The sequence below is a fragment of the Ursus maritimus genome, unplaced genomic scaffold (genome assembly GCF_017311325.1).
Source record: "Ursus maritimus isolate PB19 unplaced genomic scaffold, ASM1731132v1 scaffold_1, whole genome shotgun sequence".
Lineage (NCBI taxonomy): Eukaryota > Metazoa > Chordata > Mammalia > Carnivora > Ursidae > Ursus > Ursus maritimus.
Window position 1 is genome coordinate 44,594,162 of NW_024423343.1, and position 12,762 is coordinate 44,606,923.

Here is a 12,762-nt window from a genome sequence, read left to right on the forward strand (position 1 = left end):
ATATTTTTAATTCTCACTTTTTTTAAAAAAGATTTTCTTTGTTTATTTGTGAGACAGAGAGCGCCTGCAAGCACAAGCAGGTAGAGGGAGAAGCAGGCTCCCTGCCAAGAAGGAGCCCGACAGGCCCCTGGAATCATGACCGCAGCCCAACGCAAACACTTAACCAACCGACTGAGCCACTCAGGTGTTTCGGCAAGTACGTTTTACTATAAATAATTTTAAGAGCATAGTATTTTTTTTTCATTACAACTAAATAAAATAAACCAAAATAAAATGAATGACAGATTTTGTTCTGATTCACTTAGGTCTCCCCAAATAGTGGTTCATAAATGCACATCTGTGAACAGGCTGTATCAGAGTCACACAGGGAGGTGTTTTTGGCTTTGTTTTTTAAGATATAGATGCTAAGTCTTGTTCGGCAGATTCTGAATCTGAAAGTCCTGAGTGGACTCCAGCAATCAGCATTCCCAGGACCTCCTAGGGGTCCCGATGCTCAGCAGAGCCAGTAAAAACTTCTTTAGGTTATTTTTTTTTTAGTGGATCCAAAAAATGGTACATTCTATGTATGGATGAAGAGTTCAGATACACTATGTTCATATGTAATATATGGGTAAAGAGTCAGTTGCTCTCTATTCAAATGCAATATAATTGAGTTTATAAGACATTTCAAAGATTTTTAAACTCCAAGATTGTTCTTCGATTTGGTAGGGATTAAAAAAGAGATTTTTCCCCCTATTTAAAAGCTTGGGAAACTTATCTTTTTAGGGAAAAATTCAATTGGGCCTCTTGAAAATTAGCTATTAAGTCTAGGAATTTGAGACTGTGGGATAGGGAGGAAAAAGCTTTTGTGTTACTGATTTGGGTAAGGCAAAATATAATACTCAAAACTCAACTGGCAAATTATACTGAGTTGAATCCCACCTCACGGATGTTTTGTAAATGGGATTTAGGGTGCAGGAGGAAGTTACATCTGACAGCCAAAGTTTAGAGAACAGAGTGATACGCCTGACAGCTGTCAATGGGCAACTCACTATTACGGAAGACTTACTATGGGGGACTTCAGAATCACCAACTGATAACATTGAGCTATATCTGCATTCCCATGATCCATCCCTCTGTCTCTTTTTTACACACACACACACACACACACACACGCACACACCCCACATATCAGTGTTGGTCATCTCATAGAATTTTTAAGTCTTTATATTTTATGCTCTTCTAAGGACCTGCCATTATTGAACAGTATTTCTAAACACTAAAGAAGTTCTCTCCATACACGGCGTTTAGTCGTATTTCCGTGTGAGTTGCCAATGGCTGCCTTCTCACTATGTCCTCACAGGGCCTCTCCTCTGTGCCTGCACATCCCTGATGTCCCTTTCTTCCTTTATCAGGATACCAGTTCTGGTAGATGAAGTCCTCATTAAGACCACTTATAACCATAATGACCTTAAAAGCTCTATCTGCAAGTACAGTCACACTGGGGCTTAGGGCTTCAACATGGGAATTTTGGGTAAAAACAATGAAGTCCATAACAAATCCATATTAATGAATGTGAAGCCAGAATGTGTTATATTTAATTTTTTTTTCATTGGATTTGTAGGGGAAAGGGCTCTTAAATACAAGAACTTTAAGTTCACGATGTATAATGGGCTGAATTATGTTCCCCCAAAATTCATATGCTGAAGCCTTAACCCCCTCCCATACCTCAGAATGTGACTGTATTTGAAAATAAGGTTTGAAAGTGGTGATTACATTAAAGTGAGCCCATTAGGATGGTCCCTTATCCAATCTGACTGGTGTCCTAACAAGAAAAGGAAATTGGACACACACAGAGATACCAGGGGTGTGTGTGCACAGACAACAATGTGAAGACACAGCAAGAGGGCCGCCATCTGCAAGCCAAGGAGAGAGGCCTCAGAGGAAACCAACACCGCTGTCAGCATAGTCTTAGATTTCCAGCCTCCGGGACTGTGAGAAAACAAATGTCTGTTCTTTGAGCCACCATGTCTGTGGTGTTTTATCATGGCAGCCTTAATAAACCAATACACACTGATTATGTCTACAGGCAGTAAGAGGCAGCCCAGAACATTTTAATAAACAACACACAGCTTTTGTCTCCTCTCATACTTGGGGAACCACACTTCATGCATTTCTTTCACAGCAAACAAAGAAAAATTCCTGAAAACATGACCAAACACTATTAAATACACTTCCATTGCAAACAGGCTGAAGAACAGGCTACTTTGGAAGCACTCCCAAAAGTTATTTTTCCTTCTAAAAACTGTACTGAATTTTAAATTGTCATTAACTGAGAACTAACCAGTTCCAGTTGGTAACCAATCTTATTTACTGAAATAGGAACATAACCTCAATTAATGAAGGATTACAGGGCTTCTGACATTCAAAAAGAAGACTTACCTTTGTCTTCGGTTCTAGAATTTTTACTCCATATATTGATATTTGCAGCTCAACTTTAGGAATTTTCTGGCCTTCAGATTTCTTGATATGTCTTGCAAACTACAAATGAAAGTTATTCAGAAAACTATAACTGTTTCCATGGAAAATTAACACAAACATATACATACACACACACATATACAATTAGGTGTGTGTGTGTGTGTGTGTGTACATATATATAATATATATTTGGAGTTTGTATTCAGTGCTGGACTTCCATTAAATAATTACCCATTATAAAATATTTTATAAACCCCGAATAGCTTCAAAATATTTAGTAATCATAGTAGTCTACCATCACTATCATTAAATTCAGATATTCAATAATCTTTAAAAAAATTTGTAATACTTCTTTCATTATATTTAAACAATTATATTCATAATAATTAGTTAAGAAAATGAAAACTTTGTGGGAAGATAAGCAAAGATCACTTTATTTTTCTGCGGATCTTTTGTTTTTAATACCTTTAGAGAACTTACAGTTCACCAGTGCTGGATACACCATCTTTGTCATTTCTAGATACTCACCTCACTTGGTATACCATCCTACCCTAATCAAACCAATGAATGAAAAGAGACAGATTACCATATTAAAATTGAAGTTAAGAACCGAAGTAATTATCCCAACTAACAGACTAAGAACTAGACTCAGTCTAGAATTACGAGTATCTTAAAAACCTAAACATTTTCCCAATGCTTTCATAGTAATATTTATTGTAACTTCTTACAGAATTGGGAAGTGTATGCAAATGCTTGTTAGGTTTTGTTATAAAATAAAAAAGAAAATCCAAACATTCATGCACTTTGTAAATGGAATTTCTGTCTCTTTCCCGTCATTGCCAGATTTAGTGGTGGAAAAAATTACAGGAGCCCAGTTAAATTTGAGTATTAAATGATGACTTAAAGAAAAACCTTTTATTTTAGAATGCACATCTACACCCCACATATATGTGTACATGCATACATGCTACTTACTGTAAGTATGTCCCATGCAATACTTGGGACACATACTTACACTAAAATATTATTCATTGTTTATCTGAAGTTCAAAGTTGACTGAGTGTCCTGAATTTGGCAATGCTACTGGCAATAATGCTCTGCCCCTACTTTCCTTCTTTCTACCCTCCTCCTACCTTTCTTTTATAAAAAACAGGGCAGGGGTGGGGAACTATGGAAAAAATAGGATTTTTTACTACTCTTCTAGGGCCTCAAAATGTTATTCCCTACTATTATAACATTTTTTCAGCGCATGGATCATCCTCACTTGACTCCAAATAGATTACATGTAAGGCAGGGTGGGGTTTCAGTCCTCTTTTGTCATATTTATCTGCATTGTGCATTTCTCTCTAATTTAGGACAGATGTGCGTACACATGGTATAGTTCAGTCCTAAAGCACAGAGTGGTTAAAAGCCCTTTTGTCTTTCCATGGCTTTGCCCTACCATCCGAAAAATGTAATTAATGCATACGTGAATGCCTTGAAGTGTCTGCCTTGCTATCACGAGGTAGGGGGGTACCATTTGTTTTTTCATTTTGGGAGGTATAATTTTTTAGCTTGCTATCGGTCATGTTCTCTCATTTTGCATCCAGAAGTCTTACATTCTGCACATGAACTGGACGAATTTGTGCCAGAAAATTTTTTGTATGTCTTCAAGAAGCATGCTTTGTTTCAGATCTTTAAAAATTATTCCAGCTCTCTCCCAAGGAAAGCAGATTCAGTTTGTTTATTTTCCCTTCATAAGCTCCTTCCTGTATTGGCATAATGAAAACAATTTGGGGGTTTTCACATATGAAGGCTTACAAAATAAATCAGCGGCTTCTATCTCTGCAAATGCATCTGAGCAAAGCCACTCCCATCTCGGGCTGCAGCAGCAGGCTAAGCTGGCCTCCTGGATGCCGCTCCTTTCCAGAAACAAGACACAGAGAAGTGGCTCTTGTGGCCTTTTGCAGATCTGGACACAACCATTCCTGCGACCTCCTTTAGTTTCCTAAAGTCTATCACAGAACAACCACTGATATTAAACCTCACTGAGTGACTTCTTTTCTGCCAGGAAAAAGAAAAGAAGAAATCATGTAGGAAATGAAAAAAAAGGAAAAAGTGAGGGCTATAGGTAGAGAGGAAAAAACAAAACAAAACACACAAATAGAAGAGGAAGTAGGGAGGAAAAAGAAAACAAAAGAATGAGATAAAGAAAAAGGAACAAAATATCCATCTAAGGCTTCTGAGATTTTTTTCTCTGCTTCTTATCAAAATGAAGTAATTGTGCTCAAAACAGATTTATAGGTCATCCAATCCAATCCCTCGGTCATGCAATGGGCTTGCAGCAGTCAGGCTGAGAATCTAGTTTTGCAGCTACCCACTAAATAACTCTTTTCTTTTGCACAACACATTTTCTACATTAAAAAAAAAAATAAAAACTTCCCAGTTTGTCTTTCATGTATATCGAGGCTTATAATAGTTATTAGCTTCAACTGCTGCACAGCTGTTGCAAACAATGGTGCCTAAGGTTATCTTTGCTCACTCTGTATTTGAAACAGAATATTCTCACTCCTGTCCATTTTTTTTCCTGAAATCGAAGATTACTGCATTGTAGTTTGCGTGCCCCCTCTAACTCAAAGTTTGTTTTGCTAACTCAAGGTCTGAGAGACCTCTTAACTGTGTTCCAAGATACTTCTAATTCACATGCTCCTCATCGTTCTTATTTGTATTACATTCTTTTGTCTCCCTATTTACTACTTGAACGTTAACACTTGAAGAGCCTTTTGCGAATTTCTTTCCATTTTTGCTTCAGTGGATTCATTTCATGGTTGTCTAGATAGTGATCTACCATCAAAATTTGTATATAATAACCCAATAACATATATTCAGAGGGGGTAGAGCCTAAGCATCCTGGAGGATATCCGGATACAACAAACAAATAATAGAAACAAGCCTTGACCACCGTAAAAAGGTGGGGGGAAAACAAAGTGTTACTTGAAATTCACAGTTAGTTAAGTATATGTCACTAGTGAGTAGAACAGCTAAAGAAAATTTCTTACAGGGAGCACTACTGGGTTTCAATAGCATCATCACACAATTTCTATTTATTTCTCAGAGGATTTTAAAAAGATGAAATCTAACTACACTACTAAGGGAATATACATTATTAGGAAAGAAAACTGATGGATTTATTACTACGAGTCAAATATTCAGAACTACTCTTCCTCTTTGTGGCTCTCATCAATTGTTAACTTAATTAAGCATATTCCTAATAATCCTACAAGGAATCAGCTATGTATGTATGTACATAATTAGATTAAGCTCTAAACACTTTATTAAGTAAATAACTGGTTATGAAGGCAAAAACAGTGTTATGCTACATAGAGACAGTGAGGTCGAATGGAAAAAGACCCAGATTAACAAACTCAGCAGCAATTCCTAAGGTCTCCTTAGCTGAGGGAGCTTCATGCAATTTTAATTTAGCTGTATTGGGGTAAGGGACCCCTCCTCTAAAATTGGGGTCCAGGAATGCTGCTCCCCTGCTTATCTCCCAGGGAAACTAAGAAGTTTTGGATCTATGTAACAATATTCATCCACATTTAAACATCACAAGCAGACGGTTTACAAAATATATTGTGTCCTCTGACATTTGTACTAGTTGTATTAATAAAAGTAAATAAAACACTATTAAAAATGAAATTCATTACAATAATACTATTAAATATATAGAAGTTGAAAGGGTTTTTAAATTATTACATTTTGGAAAATTTGGTATTTTCTTCAAAAATTGGGCTAAAACATGATTAAGAAATAGAAATGGTTGAACATGATTGAGAAAAAGAAAATATGTTGTTATGGCAAATACGAAATCTGAAAAGTAAAAATTTTAACACATATAAAAATTATTTTATTTAAGAAAAATTGATAAAGTATAAATTCTCTACAAAATGATAAAAAGGTATATGTAATAAAATCAAAATTTAAAAATTCTTCTTGAAAAATAATCAGGCATCATTAGAAGCATGAAAAAATACAATATTGAATATTCTAAGTATCCCATCATCTTATATTAATCCTAAATTTTAAATTCTTGCCAGAAACCAGTACATAAAATATTGCAAAATTGTGACAAATGAGTAAATACAAATAAAATATTAACTTATGTGGCAAGTAAAATCAAATACTGAACTACAATGAATAAAAAGGCAGTCAGAATACTTATGCTTAAGAAAAAAAAGCAGGAAATTAAAATGGGGGATGTGTACACAAAATATAGTTAATTTTTGGTAGAACCATAGCACCACCTTCTGGCCATTTCTACATGACAACAGAATTAAAGAAGAGCCAGGGTCTACATTTCTAAAATTAATGCAAATACTACTGAAGGCTTTAAACTGTAGCCTCTGACCTCTGACACCAAGAAATATATACATATAAAATAAAATTAGATTAAAAACATTGTTTTATTTATTTTAATTTGTTTATAAATCATTACCCTTAAATATACTTTCCTGATCTACAAAATTTTTGCAATCAGCAGCATAAATATCGCTTATTAGATAAACATTTGTTCTGGAAGGCACTTGAAAAACAAAAATTATCAAGTGAATGTGCATTTTTAAACTATACTGCATACTTAATATAAATCACATTCCTTTATTAATGGAGTACATTTCTGAATATAAAATGACATAGGAACTCCAGAAAATGTATGAAAACTAGCCACGGTTTAAAAGCATTTAATTTCAAATACCGCTACATTTTACCTGGTCATAATGTAATTTAATCCTTTTGGTTTGGGATCTGAGTCGACTGAATAAAGAACCTCCTAGACATAAAGACACATTAAGTATAAATACCATTATTCTTCTCTAGAAAATTCTGATTGTAGTGAAGCTGGACTCATGTCGAGTTTGCAATATTTTGAACATTTAAAGAGAATCTTATTCTAAATGTTGTTCATAAACTGTGAGGCCTCTGTTAGTGCTTAAAAGTACTGACCAAACAAGGGCAAGTCTGAATTATTACCTAATGAGCTGTGGAAAGAAATGATTGCCTAGTACATTTTTTTCCCAAATGGGAGAGATACCATCTTGGAAACTTTTAGAGTATTTACTTGAAAGCAGTAGTAAATTATTTACATGTAAAATGGGTAGATAAACATATTATCCATTTTACTTTCTTCCCCCAGAATACACACCATCCCACTTCAACTCTTCAATTTAAACACTCAACAGAGTCCATCTGATATGACATTCTCAAAGCAGAAAGCTACTTTTTCATTTCTAGGACTTTGCCAAGCACAAAGACCTAAAATAACTGGATTATCTCTAAACTAAATAAAGTTAGAAAAGGGTTATTTTTGAAAAAAATTGTGAGAATAACTACAGAGAATAACAATGAATTGTGTAAAAAAAAAAGTAGTGGTTTGTTAGTTTTTCTTAATGAGATAAAGATGAGAATTCTATTGAAGGAATTTTTCACATCTTACTATCTCAGTGAGAACAATGTCTTTTGGAATGGGGTGCACTTAGAAAAACATGCTAAGATATGTGGCATCTTACAGAAAATTTTCTCAGGAGATGTGATTGTGAGTATGGAGTTGCTTATTTAATGTGTCTTCTGCTCTCTTGGTCTCACCAGTTCCCCACGTCTGCTCAGGGACATAGCCACATACTCTGGGATTGGTGCATTAGGACATCTTTAACATACGGTGTCACTGCAAAATTCTCTTTGGGAATCAATTCTAACTCTACACTTTCCACTGGCGGATGGGATCTCCTAGTGGAGCTAATTAGTATGCCATTACTAGTTTCTGAGTCCACATTGTCCAAGCAAAGTAAAGGCAAGCTACTGAATGTCAACACATAGGGAATACTGCCATTTTGTGTTGTTGTTGAGCATGAGAAATTACGGACGAATATGAAGAATGTGCCACATTCAGAAAAATAACTGTAGATTCATATTTATTGTTCAGCATGTTTCCCTAAGCTGGTGATATTTACTCATTTGGAACAGGACAAAGCTATTGAATACGTATCAATCTCCTGATGACGTAAGACAGGATCAAGGCACTAGACATTAATTTGGAGGGCTTTCCCTACCTTGAGTTTCCTGACAGCATCTCTCACAACTTCTGTTCCTTTAGGCTGCTCCACTTCTGTGCTGCCAAGAAACTAGAAACGGCCATTTGTCAGATACAGGCTTTACCATACCGCACATCTCAAATAATTTTGAACTGTAACATGGTGTAACAGTATATACATGGGGGGCACTTGGGTGGCTCAGTCCATTTAGCATCTGCCTCCGGCTCAGGTTATGATCTCAGGGTCCTGGGATGGAGTCCAGCATGGAGTTCCCTACTCAGAGGGGATCCTCTTTCTGCCCCTCCCTCCCCATTCCCCCCATGCTTGCTCTCTCTCGCTCAAATAAACAAATAAAATCTTTAAAACAACAACAACAGTATACACATGGGATGGTAGTAATGCAAACCTAAATCCTAATTAAGCAGAGGAATTATTAATTTATATTATTTTATATTATACGAAAATGTAAATATATTAACCACATACAATTCCTATTATTCAAAGATTTTTTTAAAAAGATATTTTTCCTAAATATTATATTCGTTTATTTATTTTTAAAGATTTTATTTACTCATCTGAGAGAGAAAGAGAGAGAGAGCATGAGTGGGTGGGGGGGGCAGAGGGAGAGAGAGAAGCAGACTCCCCACTGAGCAGGGAGCTTGACACTGGTCTCAATCCCAGAACCCCGATATCATAACCTGAGCCAAAGACAGACCACCAACTGACTAAGCCACCCAGGCACCCCCTAAATATTGTATTTGAAGATTGAAAACTAAAGCTACTTTCATTACGTTAGAAGGAAAGGAATAAAGTTGACCTCAAAATTTAAGATTTCAAATATATTAATAATTTATAAATTGTTAATTAATTTATCTGTAAATTTAAAGCATATAAATGCCTTTTAATTGTTACTTGATTTAAATGTCATGGAATATTTTAAGATATTAATATGATTTAATACAGTTCATAATTTCAAACAAGCATTTTCTTTGTTTTCCAATTATGACACTCATATAGTATGTAAGCTTTTAAAATACAAACTTTTTTAAAACTACCCCATCTATCAGAGCTATAAGCTAAACTACATTTAAAAATAAAACTTACATGATCTATGATTTTACTAGATTTTAAAATATCCCTGAAGGTTTTTAGCTAATACCTGACCTATCCACCAACACCCCCTCAAAAAAGAGAAAAAGTTTCCTAATAATTACCATGCTGTAACAGAATCTCTATCCTGGAGAGATATAGGACCTCCCAAGCAGAAGTCCAATCTCATGCAATATGTACGACCAATTAGAACCGAAGAATGGATATTTTATTCTATAAAATATTTCTATATAAATAGCAAATAATCATTAAATGCAATAAGTGTATATAATTACCCAGACTTTCCTGTCCCATACCAATTATAACACCCAAGTGAGTTATGAACTCATCACTTCTTATATAAAAACACATGTGTGTGTGTGTGTGTACACTTTGTATCAAGTAAGTAAGTAGACTCTTTTTATGTTAACTCACAGAATGGAAAGGAGCAAAATAGTAATGTCAGAGTATCTTCTTACATCCCATTTTATTCCTTCCTTCATTCTTGGAAAAATAACAATAACGACTAAAGAAATCAGAGTTTTGTTTTTTAAGAATGGGCTCTGTTTTACCAGCATGAGAATTACCCTGGGAGCAGGTTAAAATATAACAAGGCAAACTCCCTGGTCAAAAAATCAGCATCTCTAAGGTAGGGTTAAGGAAATTATACTTCTAAAAGCATCACAGATGATTCCTTGTACGGAAGTCTAAGAAACAGAGTAAGAAAACAGTAACAGGTCAGGGGACAGCGGAGGGAAGATACAAAAGGTGACCTGAAAACACAGGAACGAACTGCTGGTCTGCTTTCTCGTGAGCTCATGGAGGAAAGAGAGGGAGGCTCAGAAGCACTAGGGCAAAAAAGGTTTCAGTTCTCAGATTCTCTAAGGTACAACAGTTCCTTTTTCTTACGTGCTCCAACTATCCCAAACAACCGCGACGACGGCCTGCATACGGCATCATCAGGCACTTTGGTTTGCCCAGGCCTGACCTCAAGTTGGTCAACCAGGCCTTCACAAAAGACCAAAATAAACGGAGAAATTCTCAGCTTAAAAGGAACTGAAAACCTGCTTCTAAGATGTGGGACACAGTCAAATCTATTCTTGACACCAATGGACCTGTCACGTTGCTTCCATTTAGGTCAGAGCATTCAACCTTGGCTGCGTGAACACATCAGGTGGGGGCTTTCAACAGACCAGTGCCTACAAGTCTGGTTTAATTGGTCTGGGGCAGAGCCAGGGCATCTGTGCATTTTAAAGCTCCCCAGGTGATTTTAATGTGTCACCAGGTCTGAAAAGCACCGTTTTAGATTCTCCAGAAGGGAGGAAGGGTTCAAGCCACAGGAGGAAAGTTAACACAATAGGAGCTATTTAGTTCTGCATTAATCCATGGGGTAAATTCCTGTCTCCTTCTCTCTGAATTTATCGTATCACTGAGAGATTTTTCATTAGCGCGTGGTCTAGAGTTTGCAAAAATAGGGAAATAAAGGAAGACTCTTTATTGCTGCTAGTGATTCTCGAACTATAAGGAAGCGTGTGATGTGTCAGTAACAGACTGTAAGAGTTACTGGAAATATTTATGGAAGAATATTCATTCTTCAGCAGAAATGCCATGAGTCATAAGTATTATATGTAAATAGGCCCACATGGGAAAATTATGGAAGAACTCCAAGTACATTCTAAATGAGTTAACCTCTTGCAGTGCTCCACGAACCTTTTAATATGGTTTTTTTCTTTTCACACTGGCTTTAATTAAATCATCTGAAGAATGAAACACAGAGAGTAGCCTTGAATGACGGTAGGGATTAAACTGTGCAGACATCTAATATGGATCCTGCCACTTAACCCAATTTTTCTATGTAGTGTTAGATAACCTAAATGGAAATAATCTGAGAAATGAAAAGTACATCATTCGTTGTAATAGTTCCTGTACTTTTTAAGTTCTAAAAGTCATCATGCTACTTATACTCAGGTTAAATAAATCATATTGATATGGATTCCATATGTCTACATAAAATATTTATAAAACCCTTAAATACGATGCAGCATGTTGGAATAAACTCCAGGCTTAGAATCTGAAGATGTTAGAAAAGTCACTTAATCTCTGATTTATTTTGAAAAATCAGGATAGTGATATTATTCCATTTCTTTATTTAATGACTGTATATATGAGGAAGACACTAGAATTTAGTGGATACTGCTGGGACCTGCTCAGCTCTCCTTCAATGGATCCACTTTATCGGCACTAAAACCCAACCTCTACCTTTTGCACACTTTGCTGGTAAGAGCTCACACTCCAGGTCTTCAGACTCCCCCTGCCCCACATCACCACATTTTTTAGCCAATGACTAATATGAAATACAAAGGCCCAGCTCCTCTGCTTGGACACAGGGTAAACTCTAGGAGGTAATGATACCATGCCAAGCTTCCCTCAGAATCAGACCTGATGCTGTACTCATCCTTGATTTCTTCCCCTTGTCTGCCCTGCTTTCCTGCACTCTCACTTTGCTCCTGGAAGCATCGCTTAATAAATGACTTGCACCCAAATCTTTGTCTCAGGCTCTAATTCTGGGAGAAACTGACCTAAGATTCTATTAAAATTTAACGGCTTACATTTAGAAACATACAGTCTAGCACACAAACTCAGAAATGATAAAAACTCTTGTTATAAGTGCTATCAAAAGGCTTGTATGCAAATCAGAAGTAGGATTTCATTTTTTTCTACTCTGCCTGGTGCCTGAAAGGTAAAAGAAAAAACGGAACTCAATCAAGTCACGGCCAAGAGATTAATCCATCCCATATCAACTGAGTTGCTAACTAGCTGGAGAAAAAAAGGGGGGGCCATTGGAGCTCTGGACTGCAAAATGTTCAGGCAGCCTGAGAACAGAGGGGAGACATCTCACCGAAACAAAGAAACTAAGCCAAAGTCCACATGAGGAATTTAAAGTCCACTAGACCCCTTTCCCATCTCGTCTCCCAGAAGCCTGGCTGCTAGTCTTACAAGCTTCCAGGTAGGAGGAGTCTTCCCTAGGGAGTGTGGCCCAAGGGGGTGGGGGGGAGAGAATCTTGCTGACTATCGGGATTTCTGCATGAAACAGATGGGCCACCTGATCAATCACCAGTTGACAAGCCCTGCCCATATACACAGAACT

The 12,762-nt window shown here is 36.5% G+C and overlaps 1 protein-coding gene across 6 annotated transcripts in view; it reads right to left on the reverse strand.

Moving 5' to 3' along the window:
- The window catches only part of GULP1 (GULP PTB domain containing engulfment adaptor 1), a 253,239-nt gene that overhangs the window by 38,977 nt on the left and 201,500 nt on the right, over nucleotides 1–12,762 (reverse strand). For all 6 annotated transcript variants that reach the window (XM_008687243.2, XM_008687247.2, XM_040643035.1 and 3 more), the window contains 2 exons: nucleotides 8,544–8,615; nucleotides 2,422–2,520 (listed from right to left, as the gene is read on the reverse strand). In XM_008687243.2, coding sequence (XP_008685465.1) covers nucleotides 2,422–2,520; nucleotides 8,544–8,615 — 171 coding nt within the window. The remainder of the gene's footprint in view (nucleotides 1–2,421; nucleotides 2,521–8,543; nucleotides 8,616–12,762) is intronic.